The sequence below is a fragment of the Hemiscyllium ocellatum genome, chromosome 16, assembly GCF_020745735.1.
Source record: "Hemiscyllium ocellatum isolate sHemOce1 chromosome 16, sHemOce1.pat.X.cur, whole genome shotgun sequence".
NCBI classification, from domain to species: Eukaryota; Metazoa; Chordata; class Chondrichthyes; order Orectolobiformes; family Hemiscylliidae; genus Hemiscyllium; species Hemiscyllium ocellatum.
In genome coordinates, this window is record NC_083416.1 from 1,743,368 (window position 1) to 1,769,893 (window position 26,526).

Below are 26,526 nucleotides of genomic sequence, written 5' to 3' on the forward strand. Positions count from 1 at the left end.
ATGAATTAAAACATAATGCTAACCAAACATGTTATCTCCACAGAAAAGGTCATCAACCTAAATCATTATCTCTGTTTTGGTCTCCAAAGGAGCTGCCTGATTTACTGAGTATTACTAATTATTTTTACTTCAGTCATGCAGTATCTGGGAGCCCCCGGTAGCTCAGTTGGTAGAGTATCAGATGTCTTTATTTATAGATATTTTTAATTGAAAATTTAACAAGTTTACAAATAAAAAACCCAAGTATAAACATTGATATACAATTAAATCTTAAATAAATAATAACCAAAATTTATCAGAGAAAAAAAGAGATACCAAGAGAAAAACAAAACTCAACTAAACTGCTAATCTAACCTACAACTAACCAGAGTGTATAATTAAGTCTCTTACATTATTCAGAGAAGAAAAAAAAACCGATAACACAGAAATTGAGCAGCGAGATACATGCTCGGAATGTGTTAACATCAAATTGTAACAAAACCCATATTCGTGCGGGATTGCCCTCCCAAGGGGCCCAGGACCAGCCAGAGTCGCCATCACAATTAAATAAAAGCCCTCGTTAGGCTGGCTGAAATACCTGTACTTATATAATTCAAGAAGGACTGCCATATTTTATGGACTAATTCGGTCTTTTGGTGCACCATATTTGTAAGGAAGACAAGGGGAATACATTCCATCATTAATCTGGAGTCAATTCAAAACTCCATGGGGGCCCTCAATCACCCAGTTTACCAAAATATTTTTCCTTGCATAAAAGTAATCTCTTCCCGTGCATATCCAGGGAGGGTAAGTTCAAAAAGCCCAAAAGGAGAGATACAGGGTCCACTCTAATTTCCATTCCTAAGATTTCTGTCAGAGCACTTGCTACTTCAGCCCAATATCTACAGATCTTATGACAGGTCCATAAGCAACATACAAGAGTGCCCACCTCTAGTTTACATTTGGGACACATGGGAGATGCTCCTACTTAAACTTTGCCAAATCGGTCCGGTGCTACATGGGCCCTATGAAGCATCTTCAACTGAATGGCCTGAGTTTTGCTGCAGATGGAGATTCTTCTGGCATTTTCCCAAAGTCATTCCACGTTTCTATAGAGATTTCAGTCCCAAATCCTGATCCCATGTTTTAAGCAGATTGCCCATATCTCCCGATACTTCATCATGTAATAAATTACAAATAGTGCTGATGGAAGATAACCCCATTGGCCATAACACTATCTTCTCAATCTGATTTATGAAGACTATCTAATAACGTAGTCTTCTTCTGTATGTAATCTCGAATTTGGAAGTATTGAAAGAGGTCTCCATTAGATAATCCAAATTTCTGATGCAGCTGTTCAAAAGACATCAGGATCCCTTCTTTAGACAGATCCCCTAAACAGGAGATACCCCTGGATCTCCAGAGTTTGAAAGTGGCATCTGTAAGCTCCGGTTGAAATCCCCATGCTCCCACTATTGGAGCATAGGGGGATGTTTTACATTAGTTGCCCTCATTTTAGAACATAAAACATAGAACAGTACAGCACAGCACAGCACAGAACAGGCCCTTCAGCCAATGATGTTGTGCCGACCACTGATCCTCATGTACGCACCCTCAAATTTCTGTGACCATATGTATGCCCAGCAGTCTCTTAAACGTCCCCAATGACCTTGCTTCCACAACTGCTGCTGGCAACGCATTCCATGCTCTCACAACTCTCTGTGTAAAGAACCTGCCTCTGACATCCCCTCTATACTTTCCTCCGACCAGCTTAAAACTATGACCCCTCGTGTTAGCCATTTTAGCCATTATATTCCAAGCTTTAATTGTGTTTAGTATTATAGGGATTTTATATTGATCCATGATGATTTTCCTCTTGTCTGAAAACAAGGAGGTTAATAAGTGGGCATTTTACTTGAGAAGCCTCGATGTCCAGCTAGTTTGATTGCAGGTCAGACAAGACCCAATCAGCTCTGTAGCTAAATAGGGAACTTAACTAATATTTCCTAAAATCTGGGAAATCCAATCCTCCCCTTGCCTGTGGAAGCTGTAGCTTCTTCAGCTTAATGAGTGTCTGTCTATGATTCCAGATAAAGGAACCCAACCAGCCAGATAATTTACGTAGTGCCAGCCTCGGCAGCATCACCGGGAGCATTCTCATAGGATATAGGAGACGGGGCAGAACATTCATTTTAAGTAGTGCTATTTTACCCAGCCAGGAAATTGGAAGGTCTCCCCATCGCTGGAGGTCCTGCCTTATCCTTTCCAGTAAATGCACAAAGTTAGCCTTGTATAACTGACCAAATACTGGGGTAATAAAAATGCCTAAATATAAGAAACCCTCCAGGGACCACCGAAAGGGAAAGTGAGATCCGTCCAATAAGTGGGGTATCATAGCAAGGCCACCCACTGGCATAGCCTCCAAATTTTGAGAAATTAATTTTATAGCTTGAAAATACACTAAATGTCTAATAACTTGGATTAAGCAAGGCACGGACATCAGGGGATTACTGAGAAATAGAAGAACATCATCTGCATAAAGGGTAATTTTATGTTTCCCTGTACCAATCCTCGGGGCAGTTATATTAGGGTCAGCCCGTATAGCTTCTGCTAGTGGCTCGATTATTAGCATAAATAGCAGTTGTGAGAGAGGACATCCCTGACGGCAGCCCCTATCCACACTGAGGCTATCCGAGCCTAATCCTTTGGGATCACTATACAATGTTGAGACCCATTTGGTAAACACCTTTCCAACACCAAACCTTTCCAATGTGCAAAACAGATATGACCATTCAGCCCTGTTGAATGCCTTTTCCGCGTCTAATGAGACTATTACTCCTGGTATCTTTCCCTGATGGCAGGCTTGAATCACACTGAAAACCCTTTGATCATTATTGGATGATCTACGGCCCTTAATAAAGCCCGTCTGATCCTCCTTTATGATATGTGGCAATACCCTCTCTGGCCTCAATGCTAACATTTTAGAAAGGATTTTAAAATCTACATTTAGCAAGGCTATTGGCCTGTATGACGCACAATCTTCTGGGTCCTTTCCTTTTTTGAGGACGAGAGAGATATTTGCCTCTTTCAGCGAAGGCGGGAGACAGCCCTGACTGTATGAATAGTTATACACGTCCATAAGTGGACCAGCCAGTATTCCTGTAAATTCTTTATAGAATTCAGCTTGAAAGCCATCTGGGCCAGGTGCCTTACCGCTCTGAAGCTGCCTGATTGCGTCAAGTATTTCTTGGCTTGTTAAGAGAACATTCAGGACCGATACCTGTTTCGGAGTTAGGTCCGGAAAGGTCAGGTTTTTAAAAAATGACTGCATCCTCCTCGTCCTGTCTTCACAATACTGCGATTTATATAAATCGGAATAAAATTTTGTAGAGATTTGATTAATCCTTTAATGATCATGAGTCAGAATACTCGCACTTTCCTTGATAGGCGCGATAGTTTGAGAGGCCTTTTTTCCATTTGCAAGAAATGTTAAGTATCTACCAGGTTTATCACCAAATTCATATAACCTTTGATTTGCAAATAATATTTCCTCTTAACCATTTGGGTAAGTGTGGTGTTTAGAGGCGTCCTAAGGGCCATAATTCTTTGTAATTTGATAACAGAAGGTCTGTCAGCGTATACTGTTTCAGCAGCTTTTAAGTGAGCTTCAAGCAGACGCTGTTGTTCTCCCTTTAAATTTTTTTGAGTCACCGAGTATGAAATGATCAATCCTCGTGTGAAAGTTTTGATGGTCTCCCACATCATTGATGGTACCTGAATTAATTTCTAAAAACGTCTTAAATTCTTGAGAGAAGTACTTCACAAATTTACTATCTTTCATCAGGAAGGGTTCAATACGCCAATGTCGGGGGGGGGAAAAAAGTCTCATTGTTCCTCGCTTTGTTCCTTCATATATACAGCAGCGTGATCAGAAGTTGCTATAATGCCTATTTTACAGGATGATATGGAATTTTTAAAAAATCAATTCTGGTATGACATTTATGTGGATTGGAGTAAAAAGAAAAATCTCTGCCCTGTGGGTGAAGGCATCTCCATGCATCTACTAGTCCTAATTCTTTGTTCAATTCCACCAATTGTCTGGATCTGGGGGATACTCCTGCAGTACTCTTGGGAATCCTATCTATTTCCGGGTCTATAATACAATTAAAATCTCCCCCTATAGCTTGTATGATGAGCACCGAGACCCATCAATTTTGAGAAGACTTCTGTTATAAATTTAAAAGGATGTGCCGGGGTGCAATACAAATTTAAGATCCCATATTCTTCTCCATTTATAAGACAATAGACAATAGGTGCAGGAGTAGGCCATTCAGCCCTTCGAGCCTGCCCCGCCATTCAATAGGATCATGGCTGATCATTCCTAATCAGTATCCGCTTCCTGCCTTATCTCCATAACCCTTGATTCCACTATCCTTGAGAGCTCTATCCAACTCTTTCTTCAATGAATCCAGAGACTGGCCTCCACTGCCCTCTGGGGCAGAGCATTCCACACAGCCACCACTCTCTGAGTGAAGAGGTTTCTCCTCATCTCTGTCCTAAATGGTCTACCCCATATTTTTAAGCTGTGTCCTCTGGTTCGGCACTCACCCATCAGCGGAAACATGTTTCCTGCTGCTAGAGTGTCCAATCCTTTCATAATCTTGTATGTCTCAATCATATCCCCTCTCAGTCTTCTAAGCTCAAGAGTATACAAGCCCAGTCGCTTCAGTCTTTCAGTTTTAGGTAATCCCTCCATTCCAGGAACTGACCTCGTGAACCTACGCTGCATTCCCTCAATAGCCAGAATGTCTTTCCTCAAATTTGGAGACCAGAACTGCACACAGTACTCCAGGTGTGGTCTCACCAGGGCCCTGTACAGCTGCAGAAGCACCTCTTTGCTTCTATATTCAATTCCTCTTGTTATGAAGGCCAGCATGCTATTAGCCTTCTTCACTACCTGCTGTACCTGCATGCTTACCTTCATTGACTGGTGTACAAGAACACCCAGATCTCTCTGTACTGCCCCTTTACCTAAATTGATTCATTGAGGTAGTAATCTGCCTTTCTGTTCTTGCCACCAAAGTGGATAACCATATGTTTATCCACATTAAACTGCATCTGCCATGCATCTGCCCATTCACCTAACTTGTCCAGGTCATCCTGTAATCTCCTAACATCCTCATCACATTTCACCCTGCCACCCAGCTTTGTATCATCAGCAAATGTGCTAATGTTATTGCTGATACCATCTTCTATATCATCAACATATATTGTAAAAAGTTGCGGTCCCAGCACGGATCCCTGCGGTACCCCACTGGTCACTGCCTGCCATTCCGAAATGGAGCCATTTATCACTACCCTTTGTTTCCTATCAGCCAACCAATTTTCAATCCAATCTAGTACTTTGCCCCCAATACCATGCGCCCTAAGTTCACTCACTAACCTCCTATGTGGAACTTTATCAAAAGCTTTCTGAAAGTCCAGGTACACTACATCTACTGGATCTCCCTTGTTCATCTTCAGAGTTACATCCTCAAAAAACTCCAGAAGATTAGTCAAGCATGGTTTCCCCTTCATAAATCCATGCTGACTCTGTCCTATCCTGTTACTACTATCCAGATGTGCCGTAATCTCATCCTTTATAATAGACTCCAGCATCTTTCCCACCACTGAGGTCAGACTAACTGGTCTATAATTTCCTGCTTTCTCTCTCCCACCTTTCTTAAAAAGTGGTATAACATTAGCCACTCTCCAATCCTCAGGTACTGATCCCGAATCTATCGAATTCTGGAAAATAATCACCAACGCATCCACGATTTCCCGAGCCACCTCCTTCAGTACCCTGGGATGTAGACCATCAGGCCCCGGGGACTTATCAACCTTCAGACCTAACAGTCTCTCCAACACCAAATCCTGGCAAATATAAATTCCCTTCAGTTCAGGTCCTTCAGCCACTGTTACCTCAGGGAGATTGTTCACTGGGGAAGACACAAGCACAGATCTGAAGTACCCATTTAATTCTTCTGCCATTTCTTTGTTCCCTGTAATATACTCTCCTGTTTCTGTCTTCAAGGGCCCAATTTTAGTCCTAACCATTTTTTTGCCTTGCACATACTTGAAAAAGCTTTTACTATCCTCTTTTATATTATTAGCCAGTTTCCTTCTTAGTAATCCTCCGTTGTTCTTTAAAAGCTTCCCAGTCCTCTGTTTTCCCACTTATCTTTGCTATGTTATACTTTTTCTCTTTTAACTTTATATGTCTCTTAACTTCCCTCGTCAGCCACGGCCACCCGTGCCTCCTCCTGGGATCTTTCTTCCTTTTAGGAATGAACTGATCCTGCAACTTCTGCATTATACACAGAAATATCCGCCATTGTTTCACCACGGTCATCCCTGCTAAGGTATTGCACCATTGAACTTCGGCCAGCTCCTCCCTCATAGCTCCATAGTTCCCTTTATTCAACAGAAGTACTGTCACTTCCGACTGTACCCTCTCCCTCTCAAATTGCAGATTGAAACTTATTGTATTATGGTCACTACTTCCCAATGGCTCCTTCACTTCGAGGTCTCTGACCAATTCTGGTTCGTTACACAATACCAGATCCAGAACTGCCTTCTCCCTGGTTGGCTCCAGCACCAGCTGCTCTAAGAATCCATCTCTGAGGCACTCCACAAAGTCTTTTTCTTGAGATCCAATACCATCCTGATTCTCCCAGTCTACCTGCATGTTAAAATCCCCCATAACAACTGTAGTAACATCTTTACCACAGGCCAATTTCAGCTCCTGATTCAACTTATATCCAACATCCAGACTACTGTTTGGGGACCTGTAGATGACTCCCAAGAGGGTCTTTTTACCCTTAGTATTTCACAGCTCTATCCACACCGACTCTACATCCCCTGACTCTAGGTCCCCCCGCGTAAGGGACTGAATATCCTCCCTTACCAACAAGGCCACTCCACCCCGTCTGCACATCAGTCTGTCCTTATGATAGCACGTATAGCCTTGAATATTCATTTCCCAGGCCCTGTACACTCGAAGCCACGTCTCAGTTATCCCCACAATATCGTATCTGCCAATTTCCAAAAGAGACTCAAGTTCATCCATCTTATTTTTAATGCTTCATGCGTTCATACATAGTATTTTTAATTTGTTACTGCTCTCACCCTTCCAATCAACCCCTACTCCACAACCTTACAGCATGATCCCTTTTCGAGTTTTCTGCCTCCTTGATACAGTTGTCTTTCTTGACTCCCCCCCCCCCCCCCCCCGCGCTACTTAGTTTAAATGTAGCGGTGTTGCAGTAGAAAACCTGCCTGCCAGAATGCTGGTCCCTAACAAATTAAGGTGCAAACCGTATCTCTTGTAGAATTTATGTTTGCCACAAAAATGTACCCCAGTGATTCAAGAGCTTAAATCCTTGCTTCCTGCACTAGTTCGCCAACCACGCGTTCAAGTCCATTATCTCCCTAAGGAGATACATAAGGGCTTTAATTAGAGTATATCGTCCAGATTCGTCTTTTATCTGATTTATGACTTTGAAAGGGAAATTCTTCCAAATAAGAATAATAAACTCCCCTACTTTTTGAGCTGAAGGAAGAAAAGGCGGCCTGATTGAATCCACCCTGTCGTAATTTCAGGTGTTCTTTATCCAATAAGTGTGCCTCCTGTAGGAGAGCGATATCAACCCTTTCTTTCTTGAGCTTTGATAATATTTTCTTCCTTTTGACTGGGAATTACTCCCCCTGACATTCCAGGTGCACCATTTAACCGACTGATTAACCATAATCGTCTGGGCAAGTCCGAGATCCCTCGGGAGGGGAAACGCTATCTCTACATCCCGAGGATAGTGCATATAAAATTCACAAAAATAAAAGGCTCTCTAATACACTCACATCAATATAATAAAAAACTATTTCTAATTAAAAATAGATTTTCCCCCTTGTTCCCAGGGGGGCATCACTTTCTTTCCAAAAGTCCATCATATCCTCTCCCAACCAATGCCCCACCCTTGACCCAGGTGCCCCACGATAGGATGAAGAAAATTCAAATGTACTACAGAGCTAGAGTTAACAATGAGCACCCTGCCCCCCCACCCACACCCACACCTGGATATATTTGGTAATGTTAATACCACGTATAAACATATATAACTATAAAATTACAGCCTCAACAAGTAATAATTAGATATAGTAATACAAAATAACAAGGGAAAACAACCCTGCTCCTAAAGACAGAAATAAAATAGGATTAGGTAGCCACCTCCCCCACCAACATTAACTAGATCCCCTGGCCTACATATTAAAAAAAAAGGGTGGAGAAAATCACCAAGTAGAGAACAAATAAATAAACCCCTCTCTCCCCCCTCCCCCGAAGATAATATTAAACAGGAAGGTAAAGAAAGGGATTACTATATAAAAAAAAGGGGATGTAAACCAGAGTGGGGGAAGAGCAAACCAACATCAATTAACTCTTACAATTTATTTAAGAGTGTCCAAAAATTCCTTGGCCTTTTCCGGCGATCCGAAGTTATACACGGACCCTTCATGATTAAAGCATAGCGTCGCCGGGTAGCGCAAGGAGTACGGAATATTTAAGCACTTCACTTTGTCAAACTCCTTCCGCTTTTGGACCAGAGCTGGGGAAAAGTCCTGGAATAACAATCTTGGGTTCTTTATAGATAATGGCTTGGGAGATCTTTCCCAAGATTTCTGGAAGCTTCTAAGAGCATCTGCCTCTCCTTATAGCTCTGCAGCCGGAACAGGACCGGGCGGGGGCGCTGGGTCGAGCCGTGTCCATGTATTGCGACCTGGTAGGCCCATTCCACCCTTACCTGGCCTGATCCAACCTCCAGATTTAACAGCTGTGGAAGCCACTGCTCAAGGAACGCTGTAAGCTGGCCTTCCTCTTCCCATTCGGGAAGGCCCAGCAAACAAATATTTTTGATTACCTCGATTCGAGGTAGTCAACGTGATTCTCTAAGGTCCGGACTCGCTGTTGGAGAGTCCGGACCCGATCCACGGCCGATTCTGCTATGACCTCGGAGGTCGCGGCCTTTAGCTCCGCCCCTCTGACTCAGCGCTCGATTTCCTTGATGTCTCAGTCGTGCTTTTGTCGCGCGGCCGAGAGTGAATTCCATCTGCTCCGGGACTCTTCGATGAAAGTGTCGATCTTTGCATCAAGTTTGGCGATTATTTCCGCGAGGCACTCCACTGTAGGTAAGTTTCCTGAGGCGGCTGTGGACGCCTCTGCTGCAGCTGGGGCTGAATGGGGGAGGGGTTCCTGCCTGCTGAGAACTGCAGGCTCCCTTTCCTTTAGTCATTTTTACCGAGATTAAATTGTTTAAATTCAGTACTGAGCAACTAATTACATTAAGTAAAAACTATTTTAAATGAATTGGTGAGTGTGGTGGGGGTGGGTGTCCCACTTTGCCCAAGTCTTGGGAGGAGCACTACAGACTCAGACTTGCTGGGTCGCCGCTATCTTGGATCCTCGAGTATCAGATGCTCATTAGATTCTTGATTAGTAAGGGGATCAAGGATTATGGGGGAAGGCAGGTTGTCAACCTGGATCAAATGTCAAAACAGGCTTGATGGGCTGAATGGCCCAATGTTGCTCTTATATCTTATGGAGTTATTTGCACTTACTTTTCTTTGTTGTGTGCAGCTATTTGTTCCAATGTCCCTCTGATGCCCAATGAGGTGTACCTGCACCTCAAAAGGGAACCGGGAGGGGGCACAGCTCATTTCCTGCACGGCACTTTGTTACAAATTGCTGCAAAGTCACATCTTGGAGGAAATATTACAATCCAGGGCTTACGAAGTTCATTTCAGCAAGACAAAACCTAATATTTTGCCAATGTTGATCTTCTTATATATGAAAACTGAGAAAAAAAACTAGTGGAGAAAGCAATGGGTTTAAGGAGGCAGTTTATATTTCTAGAAAGAGCTTCTTCTAAGAACAATCCCATGCCATCAGCCGGGAGGAGACATGTAGCAACCTGATGTGATGAGAATTTGAGATGCACCATTTTCCAATCTTGATTGGATGTTCAACTGGGAGTACAGTAAACAATGCTGAAGCTTAGCAATGCAACCTTGCTGTAACCCCACAATGTGATGGTGAGGAAACTGCCTGGTTCTAGTTTCTTTTGCATTTCACAGAACCATAGAATCTCTACTGTGCGGTATAGGGCCATTCAGCCCATCAAGTCTGCATTGACCTTCTTGAACAGCATACCACCCAGACCCAAGCCCTTACCCTATCTGTTATCCCACATTTCCCATGCAAATCCACCTCCCCTGCACACTACAGTGCAATTTAGCTTGGCCAATCCACCTACCCAGCCCATCTTTGGACTGCGTAAGGGAACTGCAGTACCCAGAGGAAACCCACACAGACATGGGGAGAAGATGCAAACTCCACACAAACAGACAGTCACCCGAGGTTAGGATTGAACCAGAGTCCCTGGCACTGTGAGGCAGCAGTGCTAACCACTGAGCTTCCCATTTATTTGGTGGGCAGATTATATTTTATGTTTCTAACAGTTTGGATTCTGGCCTATGTAGGGGAAATGTGTAATTACCAACTTCCCTTTACCTTACAATTCCCCAATCTCTGGAATACCACTATCCAAGTGTAGTGATAGGGAGACCAGAAGGTTCCTGTATGACAAAGGTTCAAATATTGCAGGGTCAGTAGTTCAGGTTTCTACCGTGGGCGGCACGGTGGTTAGCACTGCTGCCTCACAGTGCCAGAGACCTGGGTTCAATTCCCGACTCAGGCGACCAACTGTGTGGAGTTCTCCCAGTGCCTGCATGGGTTTCCTCTGGGTACTCCCGTTTCCTGCAAAGATGTGCAGGTCATGTGAATTGGCCATGCTAAATTGGCTGTAGTGTTAGGTAACGGGGCAAATGTAGGGGAATGGATGGGTTGCGCTTCGGAGGGTTGGTGTGGACTTGTTGGGCCAAAGGGCCTGTTTCCACACTAAGTAATCTAATCTACCGAACACATTCCTACCACCACTGGCTGGAGACTCCAATAGCTGCCCAATGTAGTAGGGAAGGTAAAAAAAAAAAGGGCTTTCAGAAATGATAAAAGTCTGGTCAGAAAATATTGAACATTTCACAGCAGACTACTGTAGCAGCAGAGAAACATTTCACTTCTCCTTTAATTATTTTGGAGAGCTGTTCCATCATGGGTTAATGCCCACATACAGCCATAAAAAGCACTGGATCACCAGTTTAAGTTCCAAGATGAGTTACCACTAGGGTGGATTGGTCTAACACCTCTGAAATTCAATTGTACCTCAGGACAGCAAAGTTACTTTCCAAGACTAATGGACCAACTTATTCTGGAACACACTTCCTTGACATTCAACAGATTAACAGAAAGACTAATTCATCAGCTTAACTAACATTACAGCCCAGGCTGTGTCAGTGGACAGAGTTGAACTCTCAGGTCTGTCACCTTTAATCAGATCTAAAATATTAGTCCTGATTCTCTCCTCACAGAGGCTACTTGACTTGTTGGTTATTCCCAGTAGTTAGTTTTTATTTCAGAGTTCCTACATCCATAGTACATTTAAAAAAAAACTACATTACAACTGACTATTAGTTCCACATATAAATTGTGGCCAATTAACTCGATAAATAGTGGAGGGGCTATTCCAGGTTGGATGTGCGTACTGTAATATGCAAGAACTCATGCACCACAAGTCTGCCTGGAATTTTCACCATTGTATTAAACATCTCTGGCTCAGCCTTTGAGCTGAAACGCTATAAAGAGACACTCCGACATATACATGGGAGGAAGGGAAATTTTTGAATAGTTTTTACACAAGAACTGTGCCCTTTCAGAGAAAAGTCCAGGTGCAGGAAGTGGAGTGTGCGACTGTTAGCAAAACAGAGAAGTGGAACTGAAAGGAGATGGGGAAGAATATCCAGGAGACATCAAACCAGCTGGTAGAGAGAGAAATCAAAAGGCATATAGAGAAAGGAGATCGGAATGGTGTGCAGGACCCCAGTCTTATTCACTCGGCTTGTAAAATAAACTCAAACACAAGGGGGAACCCTGCTTGATCTCAAACTAGCAAGCGAACCACAACAGATAATGGAAGCGAGCACAGAGGAACATTTCAGCATTTGTTGTTTGAAATTTAAACTCTTCTTGATCTTTATCCAACACAAAAAAGTTAAACAAATACCAAAGTTAATAAATTGTTAAAGCTGATTTTAGGACTGGAACAAGAGAAATTTACTGGTCGAGAGAGAGAAGAGCAAATGGAAATATTAAAATCCAAGATTAATAATTCTCCCTAAAAACCAAGAGCAGTTTTGGCAGAAACAAAATGCTGTGAATCAATAAAGAGATAAATTGGGCAGAACTTAAACCAAAATAAGATCATAAATAAAACAGATGGAGGAGACAAACAAACAACATGGAAAAGCTAGGAAAGTTGAAAGGAAGGGAAAGTGACACTATAAATTACGTTTTGTTGTTTAGGAACATAAGAATTCCACAGCCACAAAGCAACAAAAGAATAATAATATCAGGGATAGGCTAAAAAAAGGGGAAAACATGCTAAACTCACAATGAATGTCAAAATGACAGAAATAATTACTTTGCCTCAATATTGAGTAGAGTAACTAAAATGGTGGGTATGATTTTAAAAGGAATATCAAGACATTGAGGATAGATCGATCAGTGACTAACTATTCAAATTATTCTGAAAGAAGAAAACCCTTTGTCTAAATGGGTTGCATAGACATCTCGAAAGAAGATAGGGACCAGATATCAGAGGCCCTACTACAGTATACGGAGCAGGTTGGGGCAACTACAGACTGAAGGCAGTGGAATGGAAGATTGCGGAAACACTACTCAAAGTTATTGTTATAGAAAACAATGATTAGCTAGTACACAATTCAAAAGAAACTTTTGTGCTTCAATAACACTGAATTATTTGATGAAGTAACAGCAAGGGCAAACATAGGTGAGTGCTGTACATACACTTGGACCCAGAAATGTTGAGATTGTAAATTTGGAATTTATACATTCATTCCAATGAGAGAAAAGCTTGGTCAGCATCTTGCTTTTCAATAATATTCAAGGAGGTAGAAGAGTAGAACTCTAAGAAAAGAAATAGATGCAAGATCAATTTTTAAAAGTTTGAAAACAGAGATCAGTATACTTTGGTAGCCAGGAATATTGTGGTCAAGTCAGATAAGTAGAGTCAGGATTCAGATCTGCTGTGATCTTACTGACTGGCAGAACAGGCTGAAAGGTCGGAATATTCTAACAGGATCATGAGAACGTGGAACAAACCATCTCAGATGCAAGATCAACCGAGATAATTAAAAAGGATAGATACTTACACAGGAAGTTAAAGTTCATGAGAAAAACAGTAAACCAGAGGCATTAAATACAGCTGGCAAAAGTACCAAACATAATGGAACAAGTTCAACAAAACAAATGGTCAACTTCTTTGCCCATCCCCATTTTAACAGGCTACAGAAAAAGCAGCAGGACAACTTCATGCTAGGAGTTAATTCAGTGAGGAATGAGCATGGACAAACATGTTACAATGCATGTAACATAGCTAGTACAGTAATACTATGTGAATTCAGTTCACATATGGACTTAATTAACACTAATGTTGTGGGGAATGGATTCTGGAAGTGTATTCAAGATGAATTCCTGCAGCATTACATGGAGGAATCAGCTAAGGATAGGCCTATTTTAGATGTTAGTATTATGAAACATGAATGAGTTATTTCATAACTTTGCTGAAAAGGGGCCATTAGAAACAGTGACCACTATATGATATAGAGATTTTACAATAAGATGAAAATGGTATCGTTCACTCAGTCAAGGGCCCTAAATCTGAACAAAAAGGAAATTATGAAGGTGTGAGAAACAAGCTGGCAATTATGGATTGGGAAGACATATTTGAAGGCTTGATAGCATACAGACAACAGTCTGTTCTGATATAACCTGAGTTCAGTTCCCGTGCAATCCTACGTTAAGAAAATCACACAACAGCAGCACTATTTAAACCAATCGCATTATAGCCAATACTTGCAAGGAACGTTTGCATTCTACAAACAATGATCAAAATTATTCAATCACGTTATAGCCTACTCACGTTGAATGCACTTTATTGCAGAACTGACTGTAGCTAGTATTTAAAGATGTATTCTATGGTCTTCAACAAATAGACATTCCTTTAAAAGGCACACAAACCCAACAGGAAAGGTAAATTGATTGCAACTAACAAAAGTAGTTACAGACTACAGTAGATCAAAGGGATTGACTTATTAGGCTGCCAGAAAAAGGTGATATACCGGAGAATTGGGAACAATTTAGAATCCTGTAAAGAATGAGCAAGAAACTGACAAAGGAAAAAAACAAGGATGTGGATACAGAGTAGCAAGTAACAAAGACAGGCTGCAGAAGCTGCTTTAGCTCTGTGTATAACTAAACGATTGCTATGGACAAAGGTCAGTTCATTACAGGCAGAGACAGGAGAATTTCCAAAAAAAGAACAGAGACATGGTGGAGAAACTAAATAATGTGGTGTCCATCATCATTCTTAGCAGGTTAACATTGGCGTCATTATAAAACAATGTTGCTAACAATAACTAGATCAAACGAGCATGGATTTGTAACAGAAAAAATGTCCTACTTGACAAACCTGCCAGATATTTTGTTGGAGAGTGTTATTGGTCACATTGTTCAAGGACAACTCTAGGATATCATGTGTATTTTCTGAGGGTTTTTTTTTTAAAACTATGGCCCCATACAGGAAGTTAGTAAACAAAATCAGAGCTCATGGAGTTGGGGGTGGTATACTGCTGTACAGGTAGGCACAAACAGGTCATTCTCATGGTGGCAGGCTGTTACCAGAGATGTTCCACAAGGATCAATGTTTGGTCCATATCTGTTCACCATCTGCAGGAAGGATTCGGATATGCAGAGCAACGGATTACACATTTGCTGATGACAAAACCGGGTGGGATTTCAGGTTGCGAGAAGGATATAGAGAGGCTTCAAGGTGAATTGGACAGGCTAAGTGAATGGGTAAGAATATGGGAGATGGGATATAATGTAAATAAGTGCGAGATTATCTACTTTGGCAGTGAATGCAGAAAGGCAGAGTATTTTTGAGATGGTGAGATTAGGAAGTGATAAGGTCCAAAGGGACCTGGATGTCTTTGTTCATGAGTCATTGTAGGTGCAGCAAGCAACTAGGAAGTCAAATGGTACTCAAGCTTTCAGCCAAGGGGATTTGAGTACTGGCCTAAAGAGGTCATAGTGTAGATAGATATATTGGAACCAGATGAGATCTCACCTTGAATATGGTATACGGTTTTGGTCTACTTATCCAAAAATAAATGCACGTCCCACAGAGGGGACACCATAGAGGTTCACCACCCTAATCCCTTACAAAAGGGGAGACTCAGGTGATTGGGCCTGTATTCAGTAGAAGTTAAGAATGAGAGGTGATCTTATTGAAACTGACAAAATTCAACAGGTTTGATATGGATCAGGTGTTTCTCTTGACTAGTCAGTCGAGAACTAGTGGACGCAGTTTGAGGATGAGGGGTAGGCCATTTAGGTCAGAGTTGAGGAAGAATTTCTTCCTTAGAGAGCTATGGGAGCTCAATCATTGCCCAGGTTCAAGCCAGAGATCAATAGATTTCTGGATACTGATGACATTGAGGGAAACAATAGTGTGGAGGTAATGAAACATGAAACCTTGGAAATAAACAACTCCAGAAAACTAACAAGTTCCATTCTACTTCGCCTGCAGCCCATAGTGACCATTTACCTCAGATTGACTACAGCAGCAAAACTGAAATGGCAAAGAAAGAAGCACAAATAAATATTTAGTGACAGGTCTATAGACACTTGTACATCAAGTATGGTAATGAAGTCTAAATACCTAGGGTAGATGGAAAAAGTTAAACATTCTGCTACTTATGTACAGGTTAGTAAAACAGATCAAAGGCAGATAGTTATTGTTCAACTGATGACCAGATTGGAGAGAGAGAGATGGTCCTGAGATTTGACCTGCACATTTTATTGCACAAAATCCAAACCAGTTTAATTAATATCTGAACAAAGGCAAATATTGAACTGGAACTTGAACCCCAGAATGCTTACAGTGCAGGGTGGGGGGGGGGGGGGGGGGGGGGGGGGGGGAGGCCACGGAGCTCAGGTAGGTCTGTATTAACTTTCTGCAAAAGCAACTCTGCCAGTCACACTCACTTACATTTTCCCTGTAATCATACACATTGAGAATGTGGTGGCAGAAAACTCAATTTTCGCCCTGGATAGTGAAATCAGTCTAATGAGGAGACATTGAGATAATAGGGTCAGTATCCTTTATACACATCAGCTTACAAAACTTTTTACAGGCTATTTTTGTTTTAAATTCATTCATAGAATAAGGGTGCCACAGCTAGGTCAGTATTTATTGCCCATCCCGGAAGGCAGTTCAGTGTCAACCACATTCATGTGGAGTCACTTTAATCCAGACTAGGAAAGGATGCCAGTTTCCATCCCTCCAGGACAGTAGGGAACCTGATGGGCATTTTCTGAGAATTTATAATGGTCATCGTTTGACGTCCAATCCTAGATTTTATTTTTGAATTCAAACTTCACCATCAGCCGAGGCAGGATTTGACCTGGGTCCCCAGAACATTAACTGGGTCTCTAGATTAACAGTCCAGCGATAATACCACTAGACCATCGCCTCTGTTAATGACTGACATGAGAGGTTAGATATCTAGATGATTCCCTGGCTATTGAGTCTGGAATGAGCAGACTTAATCTCAGGATAGGCGATCCAAGATAGTGGCGTGGAGGAACTCCTGCACTCCGTGTAGTGGTTCTACCCACTCTAAGCACAGAAGAAATGCTTTTCCTCCTATTGCTAGTTCTTTGCCTATCCTCTTAACGCACGGTTATCTGGTTTTTAATCCTCCCATATACAAAAATGTTTCTCTTCATTTGTTCAGACTGCTCGTGATTTTGGATGACTTGATCAAACCTCCTTTCAATCTTCGCTTCTTGAAGCAGACTAACCACAGCTCTGTCAATCTATCCATCTCACAAACATCTCAAAACACGGAACTGTTGTTGTGGAGCTTTCCTGCAATCCCTCCAATGTTTGCACATTCATCACAGACTGGATGCAATACTCCAGCTGAGGATGAACCAGTGTTTTACAAAGGTTTACTATAATGTCCTCACTTTTATATCTATTTATGAAGCACTTCAGCTGTATGCCTCATTAAACCATTTCTCAACTGTCTCGCGCTAGGACATATCACTTGAATTTGATCTCTCCAGTCAAACAACCAAAATATTATCAAAATTAACATTATCCTCTCATGGCTCATAACACTTATAAGTTTAGTTTAGGAACAGGAGTACAGCCTCCAGACATGCTCCACCATTCAGTTAGATTAGGGCTGATAGTCTATCTCAGAGCCATTCTCCTGCACTCTCTTGATGTCACTAATCTCCAGAAATCTATTGATTTCGGTCTTGAACATGCGGAATGATCAAATTTCCACAGCCTTCTGGGATGTAGAATTGCAAAGATTCACCACCCCGAGTGAAGAAATTTGTCCTCACCTCGGCCTTGCACGACCTACCCTTTATCCTGAGATTGTGCACCCTGGTTTCAGGCTCAGCAAACCCAGAGGAAAGATTCCACCGTCGTCCACCCTGACATATCCTGAGAGAATTTTAAGTTTCAGTGAGGCTATTCTCATTTTCTTCTCAAAAGAAAAACCATCCTGCCTTCCCAATCTCATGAACCTCCACCGTACTCCCTCTTTGGCTAATATATCCCTCCAAGGGGAACAAACTTGCAAGCAATATTTCAGGAGAGGTATCACTACAGCAAGACCTTTACTCTGATAGTCAAATCCCATTGCAATGAAGGCCAACATTTCAATTCCCTTCCCATTTGCTTGCTGCACCTACATGGTCACCAAAGTCCCTTTCAACACCAACCTTTCCTCGTCATTGACAAAAAACAGGTGAGTATTTTTGTAAATCATGAATAACGACATACCTAATTAAATTATAGATGTTCTGCCAATTTCCTTGCAACCTCATTATAGCAAGTGATCCCACCATGTTTGGCGAAACTTGGAAATTCTACGCAAGTTCCCACATTTAAAATTATTTATATTGATTATGATCAGCTGTAGACCCAGTACTGACCCTTGCCATACCCCATAGTATCATCTTGAGAAGAATCTGTTTATTCCTCCTCTCTGCTACCTGTCTGTTAACCAATCCTCAATCCACACCAGTATAGTTCTTCAAATCCCAGCATGTTCTAAATTTTATTTACTAATCTCGTTTGGGACATAATTGAAAGTCTTCCAAAAATCCAAAACAGCAGAACTCATGTTTGTCCTTTAGCAATGTTAAAAGTAATACCCTCAAAAATCTTCAAGTTTGTCAAATAGACTTAAGGAAAATAAATCCTATGTTGGCTCGATTCAATTCAACCATTATATTCTAATGTCCTGATACTACATCCTTTATAATAAATTGTCATTTTTTTTAGATTAGACTGACAGTGTGGAAACAGGCCCTTCGGCCCAACAAGTCCACACCGACCCGCCGAAGCGCAACCCACCCATACCCCTACATTTACCCCTTACCTAACACTACGGGCAATTTAGCTTGGCCAATTCACCTGACCCGCACATCTTTGGACTGTGGGAGGAAACCGGAGCACCCGGAGGAAACCCACGCAGACACGGGGAGAACGTGCAAACTCCACACAGCAATTACATCAAACAAATGAGTCTTTCGTTCCCCAGATTATGATCATTATTTGCCAATCGCTCTCTTACAGAAAGAACATTAGGTGGTCCCACCTCATTACACTACAAAGGCTAAATCCAAAATAGAGTCAAGATTAGAGTGGTGCTGGAAAAGCACAGCAGGTCAGGCAGCATCCAATGAGCAGGAAAATCAACGTATTGGGCAGCAGTTCTTCATCAGGAATCCGATTCCTCATGAAGGGCTTTTGCCCAAACTGTCGATTTTCCTGCTCGTTGAATGCTGCCTGACCTGCTGTGCTTTTCCAGCACCGCTCTAATCTCGACTCTGATCTCCAGCATCTGCAATCCTCACAAGTCCCTGGATACTTTCAAGAAAGAGTTGGATAGAGCTCTTAAGGATAGTGGGATCAAAGGTTATGGGGATAAGGCAGGAACAGGATACTGATTGAGGATGATCAGCCATGATCATAATGAATGGTGGTGCTGGGTCAAAGGGCAGAATGGCCTACAACTGCACCTATGGTCTATTGTCTTTCACTTAAATCCAAAATAGCCCGATCCCTAGCTGAAATTCCCAATGTATTGTTGCAAAAATCTATCTCGGCAACACTCCTGAAATTCATCTCCCACAGCATTGCTGCTGCTTTGGTTAACCCACCCTATAATAAACTGAAGGAGCAAATTACTGTAGATGCTGGATTTTGCACTGAAGACAAAATTCCCTTGTTTAAGGAGGGGAGTCGGGACAACCCTGGTAATTATAGGCAGTGAGCCATACTTCGGTTGTGGCCAACATATTGGAGAGGGTTATAGGAGATAGGATTTATAATCATCTGGAAAGGAATAATTTGATTAGGGCTAGTCAACACAGTTTTATGAAGGGCAAGTTGTGCCTAACTAACCTTATTGAGTTCTTCAAGATGATGACAAGATAGATAGATGAAGGAAAAGAGCAGTTGATGTGGTTTATATGAACATCAGTAAGGCCTTTGCTAAGGTTCCCCACGGTAGGCTATTGCACAAAATACGGAGTTTTGGGATTGAGAGTGATTTAGCGGTTTGGGTCAGAAATGGACTAGCTGAGAGAAAACCAAGGGTAATGGCTGATGGGAAATGTTCATCCTGAAGATCAGTTACCAGTGGTGTACCACAAGGATCTGTTTTGAGGCCACTGCTGTTAGTCATTTTTATAAATGATCTGGAGGTGGGCGTAGAAGGATGGGTTAGTAAATTTGCAGATGACACTAAGGTCGGCAGAGTTCTGGATAGTGCTGAAGGATTGTGTGGGTTATAGAGGGACATAGATAAGCTGCAGAGCTGGGTTGAGGGGTCGCAAATGGAGTTTAATGCGGAAAAGTGTCAGGTAGGTCACTTCGGAAGTAGTAACAGGAATGCAGAGTACTGGGCTAATGGTAAAATTCTTGGCAGTGATAATGAACAGAGAGATCTCGATGTCCAGGTGCATAAATCCCTGAAAGCTGCCACCCAGGTTGATAGCGTTGTTAAGACGGCATATGATGTGTTGGCATTTAATCGGTGTTGGGGTGGGGGGGGGGGCGAGGAGATTGAGTTTCGGAGCCACGAGGTCATGCTTCGCTGTACAAGACACTGGTAAGGCCGCACCTGGAGTATTGTGTACAGTTCTGGTCACCGCATTATAGGAAGGATGTGGAAGCTTTGGAAAGGGTTCAGGGGAGATTTACCAGGATGTTGCTTGGTATGGAGGGACGATCTTTGAGGAAAAGCTGAGGGAACTGAGGCTTTTCTTGTTGGATAGAAAAAGGTTGAGGGGTGATTAAATTGACTAAGATAATCAGAAGGTTAGATAGGGTGGACAGTGAGAGACAGACAGATGGTGAAGACTAACACATAGCATTAAATTGAGGACAGATTTAGGACTGATATCAGGGGTAGTTTCTTTACTCAGGAGCAGAGGTGTGGAAGGCACTGCTTGCAACAGGAGTAGACTCAACAATGTTAAGGGCTTTTAAATGGGCAAGGGACATACGCCTGGATAATAATGGAACAGTGTAGGTTAGACAGGCATCAGATTAATTTTGCAGGTCGGCGCAACATCGAGGGCCGAAGAGCCTGTAGGAGACAGCAAGCTAGCTTTTCAAGTCTGGACTATTCTTCATCAGAGCTCTAGAGGCTGGCAAAGTTAAAGAAAGGGGCAACATACTCCTCATAGAACCATCTCACTGTGCAAACCTGAGAGTTTGGTAACAGTTTCAGTATCAATAGTTGGAGATAATATAATCCATGAGTATTGACTCACCTTGTCCTATTCCAGGCCATTAACCTCGACACTCTAAGCTTTCTGTATTAGTGTTATGACTGAACTGGGAAACTTCAGAGTGAAAACACCCGAGAGCTGATATGAATTTATTTTTATCCAAAGAATTTGGATAAAGTTGAATAATTATAGAATGTCTCAGGAATTCAGCAATGACACAGACTCATGACATCTCATCTTTAGGCAACTCTCAGAAAATAATAAGCGCTCAAATAAATTTGGCATTGTCATGTACCTCTACATTTGAGGATACGGCAAGTTCTATAAACGACTCAGAACATCAGTGGAACAAATAGGACACGTGTCAGATGCTGCTTATCAATTTGGTCTTTAAAGATGAAAAAGCTGTTTATGACCACTGTGGATAATTGATTTCTTATTCAGGATACTGGGAGCAGAGTCATAGAGATGAACAGCACAGAAACAGACCCTTCAGTCCAACTCATCCATACGGACCAGATATCCTAAAATTAATCTAGTCCCACCTGCCAGCATTTAGCCCATATCCCTCCAAACCCTTCCTATTCATAGACCCATCCAGATGCCTTTAAATGTTGTAATTGTAACCAGCCTCCACTACTTCCTCTGGCAGCTCATTCTGACATCAGTCAATTTTTATCACCTTACAATGACGGTTTATTTTTCATGGGTCTTAGCAATATTTCAGAAACAAACAAACTAGATATTAAAAGGAGATTACAAGATCTTTTATTTCCTAATGGTTAAGGGAACTACACAATAATGCTTTACTGGGAGTTCAAGGTAATATAAACATGGTTCTAACCCCAGCTTGGATTTAGTGAAGCTGTTTTATATACCATCAAAAAAATTAAAACAGAATATTGCTCAGTTGATACCATTATCAATGGTGCTTTTTGAAAAGCCGGACCGTTTACTTTCAGTGTTCCAAAGGTTATGATAAGGTTTAACTATTAATCTAAACAAACCTGCCTTTGGTCAAAGGTCACAGGCTTGGTAAAAGGATGATGAGCCCTGCTGCATCTACGACCCAGGAAACAGACAATGCATCCTACCTCCAGGAAACAGCTGCCATATTCGTTCATCACAGAGTCCAGTAATGTGCTCCATGCCCAACTTTATACTCAGAGGTCTTAACAAACGTCCTTGCGCTATCCGTGAAGATTAGCCAGATCCTATTTTTAGTGCCTTCCCTTTAGTGAGGTAGTTGGCGAAAGTCGCATTTTGCGGACAAATATTCATTTTGATCACGAGAGTGAATTCTTCAGCAGAAGGTTCCCCATTCATTATACATCCAGCCTGATTTTCCTTTTCACTGAATCGAGTGCTCAACAAAGTTACAGTTAGTTCATTTTCTGAATGCCTGCAGAGTGAAAATCCCAGTGCCCATAGGTAAAGAAAATAAAGAGCCAGCTAGGCTACCAGACCAATACCTGTGTCCCAAAATGTTCAAACAAAATTGTTACATCACAAATTGCAGGAGATTTAAATTAAAGCTTAATTGCTTAGCATGGAGAATGTCACCGACTTTGAGATCAATGACATATCAACCCCCTAATGTGCTGGATCTTTCCTGTTCATTTTGAAAGAGCTAGTTAGTTGCCAAGAATTTCCATTTAGGGTGAAATTATCCATCTAAATGACTACTTCACTATCAATCCCTCAGCATGGAGGAGTGAGGGGTCGAACCTTCATCTTTTTGCCCAAAGAGGAATCAACTAATTCTAGATTTTATTTCAGCAGACACAAAAATATTGCTGGACAAATTAATACAGAAAGTGTAGTGTGGTTTAATTTTCTTTTTTTGAAGGAAAACGGACTTAAATAATATAAATAATGGGATTCATTTCAACTGATTTGCTGTATGCTCGTTTCTAACTATAAAATAAAATAACTTCTAGTTGACAGTGTCTTGCAAGTTCATTAATTAGAACTAAGATAGTTAGAGAACAAGATAATGGTTATCATCCCACATAATAAAATGATTACACCTGGACCACACTACAATATTATACATCAGGTAACACTGGCAAAGTCCTGATCTTAAGGAATGAAAGTGCCATTTACACAGAACCCAGTAATGCTGAACCCAATACCTAGGGGTACACATTCACAAAAGGATACAAACTCCCCATGAGGAGCTCCTGCAGTACCGCCCATTACGTCTCCTAAAACCAGCAGGGAGAAACTCTAGCCAAAGTTTGAATCAAATTTGGAAAGGATGAGGGAGCAGATACGTCATGGCAATTGTGCAAAACATATAGCACTGGGTTCATACACCAAAACAGAAGAGTTACAAAAATTCTTCACCAATCACAGGGTCTGACATTCAAGTAGTTTCTGTCTACAGCACTGGGTTTACTTTAGGGGAACTGGGTGGACTATCTGTGGTTTGACCAGGTACCAATTTTGATTACATGAAGCTTCACCATGGATGGTTGTTAGTAAAGAAAACAGGGTGGTTGCCATACACATTAATACATAAACATCCATTTAAATGGTCCAAATAGAGTAGAGGGCAAACTCTCTCAAAAGAGTACCTCATTTAAAAATTGTCACTGTATGCCCAGTGACTCAATTTGGAGAAAGCTCACAATACACAGTTCTTGAATATAATGATAAACTTACTCATTCTGTTCAAAGAATCAAATACATGCCATTGTTCTTTCAACAGAATGACCTTTTCAGTGGATCTGTCCGAACAGCTTTTAAATGGTGCAAATCAGTCACCGATAGCAAAACTGACGCACTATGATGCAACATCCTCCAATTCTCATCACGGTGTGCTGCACATTAATTATAACCAGGAGCAGGACTGAAATGGCAGTCTCTGCCTCACATAGCAGCCTGTGCCTGCTTGGTTATTCTATCACACTGATCTGCCTCCTTTACCACCACTTTTTGCAATCAGAGATGCGCCACTGAACACAACGTGTACTATCTGCACAAGCAGTTGATATGGTAACGAGTTGGGCTGACAGATGTACAAGATACATGTTCTGGGCTGTTCTAAACACTGGTATTCAATCATATTCCTAATTTGAAACATTACCACAGCTAGCAGCTGAGTGAATGCCAACCTGGTTGTTGCAATAATTGCTCTAAAAGTGACTTTGCTCCAGAGTGCAGAGCGAGATCAAATCGACCCACACTTTAAAACAGGTTACAAATTAAAAGTTGAAGTGCCAAGGAGAAAGAAAACAGATCTGGGTACCTAAAGAACACATTTACAGAGGCTTTCCAAAATTTAAACCACTTGTCCTGCAACTGCCCCTATCATGCTCAGCACAGATGCAGGATAATAATCTCAGTACAGACAGGCAGAAGCAATAAATTTTAACAAGTCTCGGTCAAATCATACCCAGTGGCAAACCCAACAGTTATGTGCAGCTGACTAGAATAACTGGTCACCTCAAGTCAAAGGTTAGGGATATAGAGCATTGAGTTGTATAGGAGCAAGAGGCCAGAGTGATCGAGAAAATTAAACAGCGGCGTACTACAGTGAAATACCAAACAAACAATCTGCCATTATGAAAGTTGGATCCCAACCAACTGATTTCTTAATACAGCTACCACACTATATTAGCTTAAAATTACAGCCCTTCTTACTTTTCTTGAAGCCCAGGTGAGGTATTCTGGCGATGGGAGTGTTGCGATCACACATGAAGTTATGCAAAGCCTTCAGGAAGCATTGCTCTGCAGAAAGGAGATCATTTGGATTGGCTGGTTGATTTGCTTGTGCACTTGCAGCTGCCATTGTTTCTGATCCAACTTTGTTCTGGAAGGAAAAACAATCAGGCAATAAATACAAGGGAAAACGGACAGAACTGTCCTGTCTCAAGAATACCACAGTAACTGGGAAACATTTTGCAATCTGGAATATATCACCATCTGAGATAGACTCTGACTCAACCCTTCTGGAAGAAGGGTATTGCGGTGCTAAGTGGGTTGACTATCTAATTACTTCCAAAGAAACAGCTCCATTTAAATCTCATGTTACTCAGTGGTTTACTAACAGGATTTAGGATTTGATTTATCTAGCTGCCTCCAGAGAATGAAAAGCAGGCACTAACTCTATGCAGGTTCAGACAAGATTCGACAATTTATGCAAAGTTACTTGCAATAACACTCATGGTGTAACTAGAACCAACCAAAACCTTTTAAAAAGTCGGTGTAGGCACTGAAGGAATATACAAAATAAAAATGTTAACTGCTTGTACAGCCACTGTACAATTCTGTAGAATACGTGCCAACACAGTGCTAGAGCCAATATTGAGGCAGCTACATATTACGTAGCAGATTCCTGATGAAGGGCTTTTGTCCGAAACATCGATCTTCCTGCTCCTCAGATGCTGCCTGACCTGCTGTGCTTTCCCAGCACCACTCTGATCTAAACTACGTATTACATTCTGCCATCCAGCTCTATGGGGAAATCCAGATGATATTCCACAGGTAGATCTCAACTTTGATTAAATTTATACATGTAAGTTCATGCACAGATCAGAGGATAGTTCAGTTGATCTTTTCCTTCCAAGTTTCATTCCTCAAGTTGAATTAATTGGGGAAAATGTCAGTGACACAGCATGCTATCCAGCAGGGTTAGGAGGGGAGGGTCAAAGGGGATCGGAGCCAGTACTGAGATTCTTTATAGTACATGATAGAGTGGAATCCAAGATGGTGCCAGCACAGTAGGTAGTGTTCAGGCTCTTTGGAGCCTGTCCGCTTCAGGCTGGTGGAGACTTTTCCTCTATGTGCTTTGCATCTTTTGTCTTCTCTTCCTCACCTTTGAGGCTCGAGTGGTGTCAGCAGTGCGATGGCTGCAGGGCTTCCTGGTGGCGATAGGCCCAGAGCCTGGTCTCCTGGTGGCGATAGGCCCAGAGCCTGGTCTCCTGGTGGTGTCAGCACAGCTGCGATCTCCTGGGGCATCAGGATCATTGTTGCTGTCCCTGGAGCAGGGGACTCCTTGAGGACTGGAACATTTTGCAGAGATCCTGAAGCAGACCCTGAGATCCAATTTGAACAGAAGATGAATTCTTTTCATCCTTATTTGTACCTCAAAATGGCACCGGATTGTGGTGACAAAACACTTTTCACTGTATCTTCAAGGCGTATGTGTGTGACACTAAATGGCATTCAAAAAATAAATAAATCATTCTTCATTCATTCGATGTGAAAGCAAGTCAAACCAGATTTGATTTAGGTTCTTAAAAAGCAGCTGATTTTCAAACCTGTCCAACCAAGTCAAGTAACAAAGAGAGACCTGTTCAGTAATCATGAAACTGTTTATTTTCCTGTAAGGTCAAACGAGGAACATTTGCCCCAGTAATGCAGAACAGCAGGAGCTGTACATCATCAAATTCAATTACAGTTGCACAGCTCTTATTCCGTCAAAGCTCAATATCTTGTCACCTCTTAGCATCATGTACCATTTAATACCTGAGCACAGTTTCAACAGC

The 26,526-nt window shown here is 41.8% G+C and overlaps 1 protein-coding gene across 1 annotated transcript in view; it reads right to left on the reverse strand.

Annotated features, from left to right (window-relative positions):
• Nucleotides 1-26,526, reverse strand: part of LOC132823312 (AT-rich interactive domain-containing protein 5B-like) — a 101,254-nt gene that overhangs the window by 17,299 nt on the left and 57,429 nt on the right. Inside the window, exon 7 of the mRNA XM_060836988.1 lies at nucleotides 24,680-24,848. Coding sequence (XP_060692971.1) covers nucleotides 24,680-24,848 — 169 coding nt within the window. The remainder of the gene's footprint in view (nucleotides 1-24,679; nucleotides 24,849-26,526) is intronic.